Source organism: Conger conger, chromosome 3 (genome assembly GCF_963514075.1).
Source record: "Conger conger chromosome 3, fConCon1.1, whole genome shotgun sequence".
NCBI classification, from domain to species: Eukaryota; Metazoa; Chordata; class Actinopteri; order Anguilliformes; family Congridae; genus Conger; species Conger conger.
This window is the reverse complement of record NC_083762.1, coordinates 40,525,444-40,545,751: the sequence shown is the minus strand read 5'-3', so window position 1 is coordinate 40,545,751 and position 20,308 is coordinate 40,525,444. Positions and strand designations below refer to the sequence as shown.

The window sequence follows — 20,308 nt, the reverse complement described above, 5'->3', positions numbered from 1 at the left end:
CACCTTAACCATAATGACGTTGTTTAGCTGCTTGTTTTTCAATGTTTATGGCAGTTGTCTTAAGAGATACAACCAAGAGCTGTACCAATATTTGCATTGAGAATAGCAAATAAAAATGTTTTATTGCTAAACAGCTCTGTGACATTGTGTCATAAAGCATAAGTCACCACATAGAAGTGTGCACATAATCACTTGGCTTGTTTGCACAGTGGCAATTTCTGAATATAGCTAAAAGTACAGTATATCATGCTTATGGAAAAGTTAATATCACTGCAGAGGAAGGGATGGCTTTGAGATTTCTTGTGAAACAGCTAATAAAATAATACAATTTCAACATTTCATTTATAATATACTTGAGCATTTGAACCTTTCTATAGCGATAACAACAGAAATCCTTTAAAATGACAAGTCAGCCATTTGCGTGAACTGTTTAATATGTGTAGGGTGTAATGGTTCTAAGCATGTCTCTCTGTTATATTATTGTGCGCAGAGTCCAGTCATAACACACTGGACTGAGGTATCAATCATTTGTGTCAGCTGGGAGTGGTTTGGATTTATGTTTGGAGTGTAGGCACTAGTTTTGTGTAGTGGCTGGTCACTGTGGCAGTTATCGGTCAGTGTAAACTTTGGGTTTACTGGACTGTTGATTCTTATAGAGTACTTATATTATGAAGTTCCGATGTCTCTGTGGCAATTGTGTGTGTATTAGAGCTATAAATTGTTGTGTGGCCACCTCCTATAAGTTTCTAGACGAAGAAGGCAAGCCTTGCTGTCCCTAGGCCTGTGTTTGATGTATGGGGAGAGGTCATTTTGGAAGACACACAATCCACGCTCTTCCATCTGGTCTCAGATTACATTAAAACTTAACCACATCAACCTTTTTGATTCACACATCAGTTTATTAAATAATATTTAGTTAGTTAAATGCATCTAATCATATTTTGCTATTAACCTACCTTGTGGTACATCACAAATTTGAATTTCTATGAATATCTCTTGACCTATTAGTGCAACAGTGATCATAAAAATCTGCATTTTTATAAGCTTTTAAAGCTCTCAAATATTTTTTTTACATTTGGTAAATGCTGCACATTTTTTGATACATTTTTATATTTTGTAAATTCAGCTCGCAAGACCATATACTGTATTACTGGGGCAAACAAACTGAATCAATATATCATGTCATCTCAGAGTCCTATCTCTCTGTGGAAAAAAATGACCAACATGTGATTGTGATGAGGGCTATGATGTAGGGGCCTCATTTCGATATGAAATGTTGGTGTTTATCATACCGTGGTGTGAAAACAGAACAGAGGTTTTGGCTGGGCAGAGATTGAAAGGCCAGAGAAGGCAGATTAAGGTGAATGAGGATTGCCTACGCACAACACATGAGCAAGACATCTGTCCACAACTGCTGGGAGGGAGTACAGCTCTTCTGGGGAAGATATCTCCCCTAACGCCCTTGAGCATGGTTGCCAGATTTTGGTTTTATGTTGCAGGAAAATAATATATATGTTAAATATTATATACATTATATACACAAATATGTAAACTTAAGTCATAGTATCCAAATATTGTCATTAATAGACCGCAAGAAAAACTTTGGCCCCAGGAGTCCACAAAGTAGGATTATTGAGTTAGCCAGATAACTGTACAGAGTAAAACCTGGATCTGCTCTTTTTACTTAGTGCAGTTATCTGGCCAACTCAGTAATCCCACTTTATGGAACCAGGCCATGATAAGGGAAACTATACTTTACACTGCACGGCTCATTCAGGTTTAGAGACACTTTTTTTGCTGTATGAATGGCAATTTATTGTTTCCAGTTTTTCCAGTAAATATTCTATAGTTTTTGTTGTATTATTCCCTGGTTAATACCTTGTAAAATATCCATAATATTACATAATGCCAGAGCGTATAGGTCTGGTTTTGTTTCACAGGGTGACGCTTCCTATTTGTATCAAATTCTGACCGTGTCAGTGCTGAGTGTGGGAATAAACGGCCAAAGGGAAGGAGGGGTTCAGTAAGCAGGCTATATCCTCATATCATTGTGCACAGGGGACCACTATAGCCAGTCACTGGCCTTCTGTCTTCCTCCACTAGCTGCATATTAAATGGCCTCCGCTGATGAAATGGTTGTGCAGCTCAGCTGGTGAAGCTCAATACAAATAGTGAGGGCCAAGGCTTAAAGCCAGAAGCACCCCGAAAGCCATTATATTGCTTTATGTGACTTGGAGAGCGAGAGTATGTGACTGCACCCAGAAGGATAGTAAATGAAGAGAACAGAAAAATAATTTCCAGATTTAACAGAGAATCAGACTGGCAGCATAGTGCGACAGTCTCTAACACATGTGATGCGAATTACTTTGCATTAGATTAATTATATATTTAGCTTTCAGTGACACAAAATGTTCACAATGTCTGTGCGGAGCTGCCAAATACACTGTTGTACTTCCATTTCCCACCAATTAGCTAAAAGCTGTTGTTCTTCGCAATCATCTTGTCCTCCTAATATACTTGCAAACAAATAACTATTGCTAATAAGATAAACACTCAAAAATAATGGAAGAAGTGGATTGTGGATGAGCGCATAAAAACACTTCAGCTCCTACAGTGCATGCGGCATGCGTGGGGTGCAGTTAACGCAGTATTGACTACTGGTACAGTAATTACAAACTTGGGGTTGGAGTTTTGTTTAAATAATTCCTTGTTTAACCCATTAAGTGAGGTTTTTTTTGCATTCATTCCTTTTTTTCAACCTTTCATCAATCACTATGGTAACAGGATATAGCATTTGAAATCATTAAAGCTCACGGTTCTATCTGGATAACCTATTTTAAGATGCAATTGCTTTAGCGACAATAGTTCCTTATTTTGTAACATGCGGGTGGTAAAACAAGTGTGAGGGGACCTCTGAATCCACATGCTTTTGACAAATTTCTGTTGTCAGAAGCATTCAAGAATAGTAACCATTTTATATTGGGTACGTCAATTTTAGGTTTGTGTCAAGAAAAGGGACGATGCTTAAGGGGTTAGGAGTCCTCGGAAACAGAGAATGATGCTCACATCTCATCATTGTGATTAGTGAGCTGGTCCTGGTTGAAGTGGTGAACTGGCACAGTGCTTCCCTCGGGGGAATTTTTGACTGTGGTTTAATATCACTGGTCTTCATTGAGACTTCGGTGTAGCTCCAACATATTTTATATCCTTTAATAAAATGCAAGTAGTTGGAATTGTATTGCTCACCCAGGTATTCGCAAGATGCTTCACTTGTGTATTATGAAGGGGATTTACCAGTAAGTACCAATAAAAGAACTATAACAATCATGAGCACTTTTCACAGAGAACTTGAACATGTATGGGTGGTGTGAATTTGAGCCAGGAAGGAATTCATGAAAAAGTTGCCCCCGCAATAAACTCTAGACCTAGTTTCCAGAAATGTTGACATGACCTCTGGACCAAGAGTGTAAAGCTCAACTTTTGCTAATGCACCCATGAAACTATGATTTTCATACTACTACAAACATACTCACTGAGCACTTCATTAGGTATTTATTAGACTTTTTTTAACTTATTGGTCTTCTTCTGCAAAATACTGGGTAGTTCTTCAAACAAGAGTTCATGTTGAGTATAGATACTACCACCCAATCTCACTTCCTAGTGCTGTGGCCAAAATACATAAGTCCACAGCATAATTGTCCATCAAGGCATCTGCTGAAAAAACCTTTTGCTTCAAGCAAAGGTCGTTAAAAATGATCTAGTACTGTAAGGTCGAAATGGAACAACCTCGTAGGGCATCTTTTGTAAAATGTTCTTGGAGAAAATGTTCTTGGAGTGAAAGATAATTCACCCATTTTCAAGCTTCAATATTGTACCCAAGGCTGACCACTCCGGTTCTTCTGTGATGAGACAGAAAGAATCTTCTGAGGAAAATAAGCCTCTATAATTTGTCTTCTGAGGTTAGATATTCTCTTTCACAATATAGCATTCCCATTGTAATACATTTGTTAAGAAATGTGCAGAATTAAATGTTCTTTTTCAATCTATAGGGGCCTTAGAGTCAGTAGACTACCAGATAACCCTGGACCTATGCAGTGTTTCCACGGACACAGTACAGTTCGGGACATATGCATATGCTTTATTCAGCCAAGAGAGTCATTCATAAGGTACTGCATGCAGCTCTGTCAGGTGGTTCGTGATCATCCGATGTATTATATACAGTAAATAAATAAAAGGGAAGAAAATTAACTATATCAGCTTGTCTACAACACGTGACAGTGCATAAATCAACTTATGGGGAATATAACATGGTACACTATGAACTATTATTTTAAATTACATCACAGCTTTGCTGGTTACTTAATTCTGGTTGGTCTGTATAATGACCGCTATTTCACATGAGAAACAACGGTCTGTCTGCACTTTACATAGTCAAGTTGTTCCCTTTATCATGTCACAATAAACTTCACAACAAATGGAAATGTACAATTTCATCTTTGATAGTGTGAGCTATGCAAAACGAAAAGTGTCATGAACTAACCACTTTCTGGTTGCTAGGATACAAAAAGCAAAAGTTTGGACACACCATGCCTCTTTCTGCTTTTTCCTATTAATGTTTTATTTCCTCTGTTTGTAATCAAACAATTCATAAACGGTCAAAGTGCAGACTCTCAGATTTTATTAAAGGGTATTTTTGTACATATTGGTTTCACCATGTAGTATGTACAGTACTTTTTATACATAGCTCCACATTCTAATGTTTGAGATATATTAACATAGTGTCAAATAAAATAGTCATGTTTTGTATTTGGTTGCATATTGTTTGCATGCCATGACTTGAAGTCTGTGACCTGTCAACATCACCAGAATCTGGATATCATATCTTGTCATACAAGTGATACAAAAATCTCTTTGTATTTGAATGGATCTCTATGGGAACTGGGGGTGGGACTAGATTCAGTTGTAAATTACACCAAAACAGTATGGAACTGATTTGTTGGCTAAATGGCTTTATGTCATCAAGGGTCCAAGGTATCAGATGAGCCTCAAATCATGCCGTAGATACTACAAAGGATATTTATCCTGACTAATTTTCCTGTGAACTCAATGGAAGAATTATTCAGGAGAAACAACCCTTGAAGTATCTACTGTATATCTGGTAGCAGCACGGTTGTTTGAGGCTGGTTTGATACCTTTGACCCTTGATGACTTAAAGCCATTTAGCCAACAAATGTGTTCCATACTGTATCAGCATAATTTACAGCTGAATCTAGTCCCACCCCCCAATTCCCATAGAGAGTTTTGGTATCGCTTGTAGGACAACCTGAGAACAAGATATCCACTTTATTAGGTATTCATTAGACTTATTTTTTAGACTTATTAAGTCTTCTACTGCTGTAGCCTAACCACTTGATACATTGTGTTCAGAGATGGTCTTCTGCCTACTACTGTTGTAATGTGTGGTTATTTGCGTTACTGTCACCTTCCTGTCAGCTTTGGCCAGTCTGGTCATTCTCCTCGACCTCCCTCATTAACAAGACGTTTCTGTCTGCAGAACTTCTGCTCACTGCTTTTTGTTTTTCGCGCCATTCTCTGCAAACTCTAGAAACTGTTATGGGTGAGAATTCCTGGAGATTAGCATTTTCTGAGAAACTGAAACCACCCTGTCTGGCACCAACAATTGTTCCACGGTCAATGTCACTTTTATTTTTTCCCCATTCTGATGGTTGATGTGAACATTAACTGAAGCTCCTAACCCGTTATCCATTAACGCATGATTGTACTGTATGCATTGCACTGCTGCCACACAAATGGCTGATTATATAATCGCATCAGGTGTTCCTAATAAAGTACTCAGTGAGTGTATAATATACATATACACAATAAAGAGATTCTCCTAGAAAACATAAACATATGCTACCAGTGTGATCACATCACAATAGTAAGCTGTCCCATAGTTTCCCTGTTCCCGTGTTCTTTTAATTTCACTGGTGGTATAGAGTGATCAGGTTGGTATAAGGTGCAGTAACTGTTTGTTCTCCTCCCAAGAATTATAGAGTCCTAATGGTTCACTGTCAATGGCAATGATTAGATTGTACCTTACCGATATTCGTTCCTCTTTGACTGGCTGCAGTGGGCGTGCTGTGAAGGTCCTGACAGGTGTTTGCAGAAGTAAAATATGGAACATTAACACTGCTCTCTCCTCTTCTCAGCTCTGACAGCAGCTGCTGGCCGGGGAAAGCTGGATGTGTGCAGGTTTCTTTTGGAGAAAGGAGCCGGGGTGCAGCAGGTCAACCGAAGAGGAGTGTCCCCAATATTCAGTGCTGTGAGGCAGGGCCAAGGCCAGGTGAATCTATAGCTCCAGTACATTATTTTCACGTCGCAGACACACTTAACCAGGGTGACACACTGTTACTCTCAGGAATACAACAGTGCAATATCACCAAGAAGGCAGAGGAGGTTCGTTTATAATCATAAGTGTAAAACTTGCTAAAAAACCAACGATTAGTGTTGTAAACTCAAATAAATATGATCCTTACATTGGGATAGCTATTCCATTACTACCAGAAAGTAGAATTTAAAAAGGAATAGGTGGTTCTGGTGGAATATGGAAAGTCTCAGCTGTCCTGACCACAGTGGGAAGCTCATTCCACCACCAGGGGACAAAAATAGACATCATCCGGAAGTGTTGAAACGCGAGGGTAGAAGCTTGATGCCCAGAAGTAGCAGAATGGAGGGATCTGATGATAGCTGCCCGACAGGCGCACCTCAATAAAGAGCTTACTTGTGTTCTAGACGGCAAACCTTAGCTAACGTCAGCCAACATATACAAACTTTCTTCTGTTCGCCACAAACGTTAGCTAACAGTTTGAAAAGGTAGTATGCGATGAACAAAAGTGGCTGCAGACTGGGATGACACAGAGGGAAAAAAAACATGTGGCTGTTATAATGCACTTTAATCAATGTAATATTTGTTCTTATGCTGTCTTGAACGCACGTCTGATTTGAGGAAGTGGTCATGGAGGGGGCAAGCTGAAGGAGGAAATAAACAAATTAGTTAACTTACAACCTGGGTGCAGCTAATCAACAAACTGGGAGGAATGAGGGAGCAACTGGGAGGGGCCTGGGGTACTGAATTCAAGTCCTAGGAGAGTTGTGTCAGGTGTGTCACACTTTTGGTGAATGTGCTTTATGTAGCAAACATTGTAAATGTAAAACAAATAGCCATTTAATATTGCTGATCAAGGGTGAAGTTTTTCTCTCTCTGCGTCAGATTACAGAGTTGCTGCTGCAGCACGGTGCAGACGCTAACACGAGTGACAAGCAGGGACGCACGCTTCTGATGGTAGCAGCCTGCGAAGGACACCTGAGCTCTGCTGAGTTCCTGGTCTCCAAGGGTGAGTCCTGCGTGTCCCAGTCATCAGCTGTCACCTACAAATCATCTTCCTCAACACGTACAGCATCAGTTTCATTTTCCTGATCGAACTGTACCGAATGTTCAAACCGCAGAATGTGCAATTGACCATGACACCCTTTTAGGAGGGTGCCAAAGTATTGTTACCCATATTAATGATTTGAAATTAACAGTGGTTTTGTGTGCCGCACCATTCTGTTCGTGTCTCAGGTTTGTGTGGGTAGGAATTTCGCTCTGATGAACGGTTACGTGGTTGCATTTCTTAGGTGCCGCGCTAACGTCTGTGGACAAGGAGGGATTGACACCTTTGAGCTGGGCCTGCTTGAAAGGACACAAGAATGTGGTGCAGTTCCTGGTGGAGGAGGGCACGGTCATAAATCACACCGACAAGAACGGACGCACTCCGCTGGACTTGGCTGCATTCTATGGTGACGCTGAGATTGTGAGTGAAAGTGCTATGAAATTGGCCTCACTCGCAGAGTGCACTCATATGACACACTCTTACTGCAGCCTCACCTACTGTGCCCTGTGAGAGGCCCAGTGGCCCTCTGTGTAGAATAGGGAATTAATTAATGAATTAAATAATTGAATGATATACTGTGGCAACTTTCGGGATGTATTGTAAATTTGGGTAACCATTTGGGCTTTGTTACAGAACAAGAAAGTTACAGAAGCTCAAACACAGTGAAAGTGGAAGATTTGTTTCTCAGTGAAAAGATTTTCTGTTTTTAAGTGGATACAGATTATTGTAGCAGTGCCGCTTAGAAACACAATAGAGCTACAAGCAAAACACTGGACAAATGCGCTTTCAAATTTGATGATAATATAAAAAAAGAGCATTCTGCATTGTTTTTTCTAAGCTATGGCTTGGCATTTTTCCAAAAAGTGACATTTGGAGAGTCCAAAATACACATGGACACAAAATGATATTATGGGTTTTATATGTGTAAAAAACTTCTCCCTCCTGTCACCCTCCCCCTACCTCTTGCTTTCCTTGTGCCTGTTGTTATCTGTGTTCCTCAGATAGCAACAGGTTGAAAAGATTGTGAAAATAAGTCCAATTCATTGAGGTCCATTGATTGACACAATTCCACATGCTATTCAAAAGCAGGCTTGCTCCTTATTTATAAGCATACTGCTAACTAATACAATATTTTGAGAATGTACAGTATTTAAATGATCACTGATATAAAATGCGGTCATGTCAATGAAAATGCTCTCTATTGTAGAACCAAAGGTGTTTTCACTGTCTTCCTCATAAATACTCACTCAATACTTGAAAGGCTAGAGAGACGTGAGATTCCTTGGAAGTACAAAGAATGCTTTGTAAAACGTTAACATCTTTGGCAATAAAATCTCAAGAACAGTTTTGCCAAACAGTAACAGTCTCAGTGTGCGTGTTGAAAATGCCAAGTCTTTGTTACGCGGCAAATAAATGCTGTGTTGTTTTATGAAAGCCTATGAAACTATACACACTTAGAAACTTAATGTCCTTCGCTAAAATGGTTCTCAGTTGTTACTTCAATACTATACTACTAGTTGGTCCTAGACTGAGCTGAAATTTTACTGTATTTTTTCATCACAGATGGGGATCACATCTTTACTGTGCAAATGGATTACCGATGCTGGTCAGATAAACTTGTACGTGTGCTCTTCTTGTTCCAGAGAGCCTATACAAAACGTTCAAAATAGCTCTCCTATGTACAAGTACTTTTGCAGAAGTATGCAACTATGAAACGTACAACAATGATAATTCCTACAGAGAACTTCTAAATGGATATTTTATCGACGTTTCTCGGAGTTAGCATGTTTTTAGAATTGCTTATTATTATGCATTTGGTTTGCTGGACCCTTGCCGCGAAAAGGACTTTTTTTTTTGCCACCCACATGTTACAAAATAAGGAACTGTTGTTACAAAAGCAATGGTATCTTAAAATAGGTTATACAGATAGAACTGTGAGTTTTAAAGCTTTCTAATGGTATATCCCGTTACCATTGTGATTGAAAATTCCACCGTTATAAAGGAAGGAATGAATGCAAACCCCAGCACTGGGCCGGTGAAACTTAAGGGGTTAAAGGTCCTATATTGTGGAAAACTACATTTCCCTTGCTATGTGAATTATATAGGAGTTGTAGGTGTGGGCTCAACGCAACCACAACCAATGTCAAACATCCATTTTACTGATATGTACAGTAACCATTTTGGCCAGAACGTTCACCACACATCGTCTAAGGTCGTGAAGAAAGTGTTTATCTAATTAAAGTGGAGGATGAATCTAGTGAGAATTTGACCAGGTCCCCCATTGGGAACTACCTGCTGTCTGTGTCACGGTCCATGTGTGTGACAGGAGCGCTGTCTCCAAACCGCAGGTCCAGTATCTGGTGGAGAGAGGAGCCGTGATCGAGCACGTGGACTACAGCGGGATGAGGCCGCTCGACCGGGCCATTGGCTGTCAGAACACATCAGTGGTGGTGACTCTGCTGAAAAAGGGGGCCAAGCTGGGTGAGTGTACTGCTCTGCATTTAAATCAGACCTGCCTATACCGGGGAGCGACATTAAGGTCAATTTTCCATGGGTCAGCGTATTGCAGTGTCAGCATTTGCTGTGGTGGTGCCGGGGAATATAAGGATAGTGTAAGCGCATACCAAATACTGGAATACAGGGGTTTTCAATGATACCTGAAAATAGTTTCCAAAATGCAAAACGATGTATGTGTGTGCGTGTGAATGTGTGTGTGCGCGTGTGTGTGTATGTGTGTGAGTGAGAGAGAGTGTGCGCAGGTATTTCACATCAGTATCCGTAATCACTGGGAATACAGGAGTGTAGCAGGAGGTATTACAAAAAAACAAGAATAGTGGGAGAAACTGATCATGTAAGAGAGAACCCAGGACAGACAAGAGTGTTGGCAGGAATGGTTTACATCTATGTCGGCTAGTGCACACAAACCACTGACCCCTCCATGTCTGCACTGCATGCTATGGCACTCTACATGTCTACATGCAAGACATGAACCAGTTAGCTTGCTCCACGTGCACATGCTACTGCACACAAACCACCGAGCTCTCTCCATCTGCACATGCTAAGGCACTTAGGTCTCTACATGCGTCTGTGCAGTACATGAACCACTGAGCTCTCCCAATGTCTACATGCTACTGGTGTTTCTTTGTCTGAGTCGACCACTGATAGTATATAATGAGACCAAAAGCATTTCAACCCAGATGTGTGCCACTTGAGCATTATCCACTGAGTTGAATGTGATGATATTCCTGACCTTACTTCCCTGAAGGCATATTCCAAAACTGACATCTCAACCACTGACATTAAGCTCAATAAGGGTTCACTCAGACTGATTCATTCCTTTGGGAATGTTCTTGGGTGATAGCCAATTTTTAGGGTTGTGCTATTCCATAAAGTCTATTAGAAGCAAATACACCTTCTTCATACAGTCATGAACTTATTCTTGACCTCATAAGACCAGTCTCAATCTGTATTATTTTCAAATCCTCCTAAATGTATTACACTATAGCAGACACAAGGACATTATAAACGTGATCAATAAAGTCTGCCCACATTATATAATTACATTATTGTGGTATGTGCGATGAACTGAATGCGCATGCTCGTTTTTGTTTTAATGTGTGTGTGCTGTATACATGCAGATATTTGTCTGTAATTTCTCACCATTTTTTCTTTCTTAACTGCTTGCAATAATGCTCTCTTAAGGCTACAGAACATCTCCCTATGATCGATCAGGTACAAAGTTTAGGTAACTTTACTCTGTACCAATTCCATTGTGAGCTTTTGAAGTAGGCGTGGCCCTGCGTGACACTGTGCTCCCCCCACCCCCCACCCCACCCTCCAGGGAATGCTGCCTGGGCAATGGCCACATCCAAACCAGACATCCTCATCATCCTCCTACAGAAGCTTATGGAGGAAGGTAACCTGCTGTATAAGGTGCGTGATGGAAAATGTGACAGATACAATATAGGAAATTAATGTTACTTTAACATACTTCTGAAAATGCTTTCTTTCATTCAAATGTGTTCATGGTTATCAGCACAGTTGCTTTCCTAAGACCTGCCATAATTATTGACATAAAAGATTGGTGGAGGGTGTACATGTGTTTTCATATGTTAAATAGCAAAATTGAGATCAATAGCATGAGTATAATTGTCTCATCTTAGCCAGTCAATACCAATGCCATTCAGATGAGTGATCATCCCACGTGCATGAGAGCCAGTGATTGATCCTTGACATTAACCGCATTGAGCTGAATGGTAGAGAGTGTGTGACTGTGTGCTCTCTCAGAAGGGGAAAATGAAGGAGGCGGCACAAAGGTACCAGTACGCCCTGAGGAAGTTCCCCAGGGAAGGGTTTGGAGATGACCTGAAGGCCTTCAGGGAGCTGCGAGTCTCACTGTACCTCAACCTCTCCCGATGTCGCAGGAAAACCAACGTGAGCTTCTTCTCGACTGCTTCCTGTTTGCTGGATTCCTGCACTAAACTTTCCAAGTTCATTTAAAGAATGCCATTATCCAGGCTGTAGTTTACCCTGGTGTGAAATCCAGCTATAACCAGCAATTAAATGATCAGCTACCAGCTGTTCAAAACATAGTTTGGGCTGATCTAACCATGTTCAGTGTGGAGCTGATCTGTACTGGTCAGCCAGCTACCAGCTATTTCAGCTGTTTTCTTACAAACATTTTCATACATAGAGAATACAGTAGGCGTAGGTAAAATACTGTAGGTATCTACTGAAGTAATTCAGAAGACGCATGTTCTTCCCAGGCAAACCAGGCATGGTCTGCCCAGGATTAAAAACTACAGCCCACAGTTCCTTTTCCATTTCCTGTGATTTGCATTCATGCTTCATCTATATCTAGTAAAGTCATGATGTTGAGGTACAAAATGGAATGAGCTCATTCCCATGTAGAATACCAGGCTTATAGTGAGAAAAGCCTCTATGCTGAAGCGGAATCCTTCCAGCTGAATTGATGTATTAAGTAAATGAAGTGATGATATAATAATGTTTCCTAATGGAATACCACTTGCAGGGGAAAAGTCAAGTTTTGAATGTTAGAATAAGCTCCCATTTGTGCTGCCAGTTAGTTTTAATGGGATCCAACCATTTATTTCAGCTTGTCATTTGAACAGACAGATGTCATCAGACATCAAATTTAGTCCTTCGGGACAATTTCATGTGATGAAATAATATAGCAAAAATACATTTGTTATGATCACCAGAAATGTCACAGTAAGCTGTGGTACTTCCTGAAGATACTATTGTACGGTATGTGCATTTTACTGAGTCATTTTAATGAAGCCTGTAAGCAAAGGATTACTACACTAAAGGATCTTTTATTGTCCGATACTATACAAGCAATGTTGAGGTAGTGAAGCACAAAGGTATTTTAGGCATTATTTAAGTCAACATAGTTCTGTTAATTTAAACCGGTTAAATGCTGTGCAGAGTAATGCAATATTCCCAGGATTAGACATTGAAATCATTAACCAAAAACATCCAGCATGCCCACTGTAAACTGCAGACCAGTCGTGGCGGTCATCCACATGTAATCATTAGTGTGGAAATGTCAGATTTGTATTTCTCATTTTTTAAAGCTTATAATTGTGCAGGATCCATCCCCAGCACACAGTGAGCTCATTACATAGATTACATGCTATAATTCCTCCCAACAGGACTTTGGCATGGCTGAAGAGTTTGCCACAAAGGCCCTCGAGCTGAAACCGAAATCGTACGAGGCCTATTATGCCCGAGCCAGGGCGAAAAGGAGCAGCAGGTAAGTGCCTTCCCCCTAAATAACTCCATCCTAAGCTGACCTGTTTGTCCCAGCGGACCTTGTATTGTGCCAGTGAATTATGAGGACCTGGCTCTCTGGTAGATTAGCGAGGCTGACCCCCCGGCCTGCCGCCTCTCTGTCCCCACAGGCAGTTTGCGGCTGCGCTGGCCGATTTGCACGAGGCAGCCAAACTCTGCCCGACCAACCGGGAGATCCGACGTCTGCTTGCGAGGGTGGAGGAAGAGTGCAAGCAGCTGCATCACGGCCAGCAGAAACAGCAGGGGGCGCCAGACCGACACGTGGACTGCGAGGAAAGGGAGGCGCTTCCCATCGACCAGGACAAAGAAAGTCAGGGCAAGCCAGCGCCTCAGGACGCAGGCGAGGAAGATCCCTTGCAGCAGGACGACGGGCAAGAGCCCTGGCAGCCCGATGACATCTTTACCCTGAACCAGACGCTTGAAGATGCAGTGGATGCCTCTCAACAGAACCCAAGGCCAGAGTCACCACCCGAAGCACTGAGCCACAATTACCACCGGGAGCCTCTGCCCTTCCAGCTCAGTAAGCAGACCCAAAGCATCAAAAGCAACAACTCCCAGAAATTTGAGGCCAGAACAGGAAGCAAGCCTCCGTATGGTCCCTCGAGCCCTCTCCCGAGCCGACACATCTCCAGCGTTCTGAAGCCAGGCCCGGGAATCGACATCGGCCCACTGCCGCTCAAAGATTCAGAACCCAACCCTGGTGAGCACTTGACCCCTGTAGTCCACCACTGTGACACGGGGGCCGAGCCCGTCCAGCCCTACCCCATTAGCAGGCTCTCTGCCCACTCGGCTTCCTCCTTAGACGCTCTGGTAGGGGAAGGAGCCCTGGAGATCGGGAAGGAGTCATTAGCAAGCAGTGTCTCCACGGTTGGTTCCCAAGCCAGCAGCATGAAGGTGTCCAGCTCCACCAGCAGTTTGGGATCCACCGGCAGCCTCTCCGACGGCAGCAAGCCAGCAGGCCCGGACGTGCGCACCAAGACCGCACCGGACAGGACCAAGCAGGCCCAGGGAGGGGCCGGTGAGTACAAACCCCGGCCCTTTATGGGGGTCACGGACAAGACTGCGCGATTCCAACAGCTGCCGCCACCGCACCAGGATCACCGGCTCGCCGGTCGTGGCTGGCAGAGCCACTCTACCGAAGGGCTGGTCGGACATGTCATGTCCGCCTCGGGCATGCAGTTCGAGACCTGTGAGCTGCCTTACGCCATGAGCACTTACCACGAGCAGCTCAGAGCTCCACCTCAGGGCCTCACAGGGGGCTTTCACAACGGAATGTATTCCAGGGAATTTGCGGAGAAGTTCTGCCAAGCCGCCACCTGTTACAAGGAATCCAAGCCAGCCGTAGCTGTGCTGCATTCTTTCTCTGACAGTAAATCCAAGCCGTCCAGCCTGGTCCGAGATAATCCCTCCATTCTCATGGCTTCAATGAAACCAAAGCGATCCTTTGTAGAGTCAAATGTGTAGGCTCCCCATTTTAATTTTCATTGCCTCCCTTCACCTCCACCCCATCATTCTCTATAGTACATTTTTTAAGCTGTCGGCAAAGTTGAAAAATACCATTTATTAACACAAACACACACACACAAAAAAACACTAAACGCTGTCTGTTGGTGTAGACTTTTTTTTAAACATGGACCACAGGCAGTAGTGGCAAAGGCACTTTCATACTCTTTCACAAGGGCTGCACCCTTACGACAGTTCGGCCAAGCTGGACATTACACCAAGGAACTCACATGGCATGTGCAGGACAATTTAAGCTGATAAAAGAGCAATGCTTTAATGAATCAATATATAGTGGGCTTATTATTATTGGCACCCTTGATAAATATACACAAAAAGTGCGGTAAACTAAAAAAAAACAATACAGTTATTGACATGAGCTTTATTTTCTAACATGCGTAGAGTGCTTTATTAATGATTCAATGGAATCAACCATTCAAATTTCAATTTAAAAATGTATTTGGCACCCCTGGCAAAGATGATAGCCATGAGTCTATTCATATAATTTAGAGAAGAGAGTTAGAGGTTAGAGAACACATTTGGAGGGATTTTTGGCCATGCAGAACTTCTCAGAATCATTGATATCATTGATGGGATTTATGTCTGGAGACTGAGATGGCCATTTTTACTTAACCATTTCTGTGTGGATTTTTATGTATGTTTGGAGTCATTGTCCTGCTGGACAATCTACCTACAACCAAGTGTCAGCTTCTTGGCAGAGGCAACCAGATTTTCTGCCAAGATTTCCTGGTACTTTATTGAATTCATTGTGCCATTGATTCTATGTTGAATTATTGTACACTTAAATAGTGCCTCTGGACTAATAGCAAAACATCTCCAAAACATCAATGACCCACCACCATATTTGAAAATAGGTGCTTCTCCTTGTATGCATTCCATTTTGCCCCAAACATGTTAATGTTGTGTATGGCCGCAACATTCAATTCAGGTCTCATCTGACCATAGCATTCTCTTCCAGTTATAATTCCAATGAGGTTTGGCAAACTCTTGATGCTTGGCTTTGTTTATGTGGTGATTAAGGGTCGTCTTCGTGCCACTCTTTCAAATTGTTTGCAATTTTTTTAGACTTGGTAACCCCAGGACACAACCAATCTCGGTAATTCGTAAACTGCAATCCTTGGGTTACTTATGGCCCTTCCTTTCCATCCGTGGGGATGATATGCACTTGCATCCTGGCAAGTTTGCAACCATTCCATATATTTTACACATTTCTATTACTGCCCTTACAGTGCTAAGTGGTATGTTTAACGGTTCATGTATTTTTTGTACTCATTATCCGACTTGTGATGGTCAATTACCATCTGTGTCTTCTGAATTGACAGTTATTTTCCCATGCTGATGGTTAACAATGGGATTGTGCATGCTCTTTACCTCATTTTATATAGTGAAACAGGAAGTGATGGAGTGACACAATGTAGTTCCTTTGAACTGAGAGTTAACTAAATTGAACTAAAATTAGTTAACTAAAATTTCTGTTTATTTGATTTTCTATACAATAATTGCTAGGGGTGCCTGTGGTTTTCACAAAAAAAGAATTGCTAAATAAAAAACAATGAAACATGAGAGTAAATTTATTGAAATAAAAGTATGTTTGAACATAAAATATTGTTGTTTATTATATGCAGCCTTTTCTCTCCATTAAAGGTGCCAATAATTCTGGTGCCCACAGTATACCTTCCAGGTGCTTTCACAAAATCAAGTATTCATACATTTACAATATTAATCCACTGAGGGACGTGGGGCTGTGCTGTTTGGTTTGACAGTCTAACAGCTGGTGGAGAAGAAATTGGAAATCACCATAACTGAGCTTTGATACTGCATATACATACTCAGTGGTCACTTTATTAGGTACACCTATTTTACACGGCATATGACCTGGCATATTAATTATTTGTGCCATGGATTCAACAAGGTGTTGGAAACATTCCCTATGGATTTTGGTCCAAGCTGATTTGCTAGCATCAAGCAGTAGCCTGTTTTTTGGCTATACATCCATGCTGTGTACCTGTTCCACCTCATCTCAAAAGTGCTTTATTGCATTGGGATCAGCATGCTTAGGTATGCTGTGGCATTCAAATGATGCTATTAAGGGGCCTAATGCCTGCCAAGAAAACATTCTCCGCACCATTACACCACTACCACATGCCTGCACCAATGATACAAGGCAGTGTGGACTCATGCTGCAGTTTATACAAAATTCTTTATTACATGCATGTTGCCACAGAAATCAAGATTAATCAGATCAGGCAATCTTCAATCATCCAATTTTGGTCATCACACGTCAACTGGTGACATGGCCTCTTCTCCCCAAACTATTAATATGTTTTTTCACTGACACAGAACTGGTGCTCGCTGGATATTTTTTGTTTCTCACACCACTGTCTGTAAAATGTAGACTCAGTGAAGAAGGTGTTTCTGAGATGCGGGAGCCAACACGTCTGGCACCAATCACAACATGGGTCAAAGTTTCTTAGGTTACTCATTTGCCAATTCTCATGTTATGGTACAACTGAACCACTTCACCATGTCTGCATACTTTATATATTGAGTTGCAGCCACATAATTCCCTACTTGGAGGAGCAGAAGGCTCTTCGTGTTAATGAGCAAGTGTACCTAATGGCCACTGAGGTTATAATACATATTTTAAGTGAAGGTCTATGTCATTGTCATTGACTTTTTACAAAAGAAGACAAAAGTATTTATCTTCTATGTTTGTACATTGTATAATTCAACCTCTGTTTAAATCTATGTATCTGTGTGTTGCTGTCTAGGTTAATTTATTTACAGTCCATATGGCTTAGTCAATTGTAAAATCAATATTTTATAGTTATTTTTGCACAGCTGTGAAGACATTATACATTTTCAATAAGCTTTATTGAGATTATTTTGGTTGCTACAGTTGCAGTTTATAATAAAGACCACAAATTCTATCAGATGGATTTGGTGGGATTGGGGCCATCAGTTATATTTTATTGTATGTCATTTGCAGTTGTTGACTTGTTTCCAGTATTGTGATCTGCATTACCTGTTATCACATACTGTACTGTAATAGAACATTACTGCCAATAAAGTCCCTCATTAATACCAGTCCTCTATGTTGGAACTCATTTTTGAAGTTGAGTCATGGTCTGGAGGTTCTAACAAGAGAATTTCAGAATTCATCAGACCTTGTTTTGATAGCACAACTGGTTAGTACAGGTGGAGGTCATGATTAATATGTTTTTAAGGTATATTATGCATGGTTTTACCCTTGCCGCAATGGGCTAGCTTTAAAATATGAAAATCAACATACAACTCATCTGACTGACATATTAGGAAAACCCACACTGATGTTGCCCATATTTACTTGGTTACGCCTCATGCTGGTCTTGGTATACAGCACCCTGACAGCCTTTACTGTATCTTCAATAAGTCGTGAGGGAGGATAGTATGCCATAGATTTAAAAAGTAGCAATATCACTTTCAGAAACAAGATGCCATATTTTCTTTCCAGGAATTAATCATCACAGGTCTTCAGCAAAACACTCCAATGTAGTCTAAAATGGCATGGTTTCTAAATGAAATGTACAAAAAATGAGATCAGCAAAACACCTTTCATAAAAAGGAGGAAACCTTACGACTTTCTAATGTTACATGACCAAAGGCTGGGTAAATAGCTATAAATGTAACCAATGGCCCCAAACGGAAGGCAGTTGCCCTGATGCACTGTTGCCTTGCTGCCTGATTAGTCATCCAGAGTCGTCCAGAGTGTCCTAAATGGCTCCCTATTTACTAAATAGTAAACTAAATTGGCCGTCAGCCATCTTGTTCTAGTGTTAGAATTAAAAAATCTAATTTGACTCACATTTTGAGGGCACTAGATATATCCCACAATGCACCGTAAAATCGAGTGAACAACCGTGGTGAATATGAACCACAATGCTTTGCGACCAGAATTTTCCCTAAGTTTATTATAAATAAATAAAAGGAATGTGAAAGCAACATGATATGTGATTACAAGCAATTTACCTGGCTAGTTCATAGAAAGCTCACGGAGGCTTAAAAATATTAAAGTATTTTCAGTGTGTTAAGTAATTAATATGTCAAAAAATATATAACTAACAAAATATTGAGTTCGCTGTGTAGTTGTACTAGCTCTTTTACAGTTCTTGGCGAACACCACCACTGTTTTCAGCAGCTATTAAATTAATGGAAGTAAGAAGCACAAGGTTAATCGAAAATAATTGTGGGATATCCGACATGCATTGATGCTGCCTTCAAAATCGGTCAAATGAAAGCACCTTCAAAACCAAAATTTTTTGCACACTTTGGAATGGGATGTGATGCCTTCCAAACTTAGAATACTGCCGAAGAAGGCAGCATTTCTGCAGTTTTGGATGCAGCCAATATAATGAAATCAATGCGCCCAATTCAACTTCCATATTCAAAGTTTTCCGAACATTATTATAAAGGCTGAATCTTATGATTCTCACAATTTTTTTAATAGCTGATTTGAGAAGACCGGGATAAATTCTCTTGGAAGAATGAGAATTTAGCCTGGCCGAAAATATTTTTATTTAAACTTTAAACTTTTAAGTTATTATATGGCAATTAATGCAGTCATACATTCATACCCAGGACATCACTTAAATGATTAACCTATTTTGGCACTCATTTTCAACTTGTGTAAAGACAAGTTATTTAACCAGGCCCAAAATGATTACATATTCTTTGAAGTAAAGACAACATTTAACATTTATAGCACTATTCTGCTATAACATCAGGTGGTATATAGAGTGTCTCATGGTCATTTAACAAAAATAAGTCCTCATTTACCACAGCAACAGGGTAAAAATCTAATAAACATCCACAGTGATATTCCCATCAGCATCTCATTTTAGCAACAGTACAATTATGGAGCAGTCAGAAACGCCATGTTCATACAGCTTTTTGTAAAAAATAACTACACATCCTCAGGTATATACACATACAGGAGAGAAATATTCATGCATACTATGTCTATATTCCTATAGATACATCTGAAACCTTAGTTGAGAGAGAGGCAGTAAAAGAAAAATCTTCCCATTCTCAAATATTGGAAAACATTGAGGAAAAAGCTGCTAATCACTGGCTGCTCTTCCAGCGGCCAATAGCCATCTTCAAGGTTCTGTTTGGAGTGACCACAGTTGTCTGTAATGGTAAGTTTGTCATCGGACTGGATCGATTCTTGCTGTTGATCCAGCTTTCAATTGCTTCTCTCTCATAGGAAAAGCCATCTGTTTAGAAAACAAAAAAGTAAGCATTTATTTGACCATTATTGTATTTCCTTAAATGAGACAAATGAGTATCAATCAGGGAATGATGAATTGAAGGTATTTTGTAAATTTGCATACATATTACATTATAGGCATTTGGCAGATGCTCTTATCCAGAGTGACATAGGACAAAGTGCATAAACATACAAGAGCCCATATGATGCTGGAATGGTACTGAGGGACCTTCAATCAGATGTCCTAAGGTAAAATGGTCAGTATTATTATTATTATATACTGCAGTCT

At 40.7% G+C, this 20,308-nt stretch overlaps 2 protein-coding genes across 2 annotated transcripts in view; one reads left to right on the top strand and one right to left on the bottom strand.

Moving 5' to 3' along the window:
- Positions 1 to 17,858, top strand: part of LOC133123293 (protein TANC1-like) — a 70,803-nt gene extending 52,945 nt beyond the window's left edge. The window contains exons 13-21 of the mRNA XM_061233638.1: positions 6,213 to 6,346; positions 7,274 to 7,397; positions 7,681 to 7,856; positions 9,785 to 9,917; positions 11,139 to 11,168; positions 11,278 to 11,369; positions 11,724 to 11,870; positions 13,112 to 13,212; positions 13,361 to 17,858. Coding sequence (XP_061089622.1) covers positions 6,213 to 6,346; positions 7,274 to 7,397; positions 7,681 to 7,856; positions 9,785 to 9,917; positions 11,139 to 11,168; positions 11,278 to 11,369; positions 11,724 to 11,870; positions 13,112 to 13,212; positions 13,361 to 14,714 — 2,291 coding nt within the window. The 3' untranslated portion in view covers positions 14,715 to 17,858. The remainder of the gene's footprint in view (positions 1 to 6,212; positions 6,347 to 7,273; positions 7,398 to 7,680; positions 7,857 to 9,784; positions 9,918 to 11,138; positions 11,169 to 11,277; positions 11,370 to 11,723; positions 11,871 to 13,111; positions 13,213 to 13,360) is intronic.
- LOC133123295 (WD repeat, SAM and U-box domain-containing protein 1-like) overlaps positions 17,707 to 20,308 on the bottom strand; it is a 25,865-nt gene continuing 23,263 nt past the window's right edge. The window contains exon 13 of the mRNA XM_061233639.1: positions 17,707 to 20,026. Coding sequence (XP_061089623.1) covers positions 19,875 to 20,026 — 152 coding nt within the window. The 3' untranslated portion in view covers positions 17,707 to 19,874. The remainder of the gene's footprint in view (positions 20,027 to 20,308) is intronic.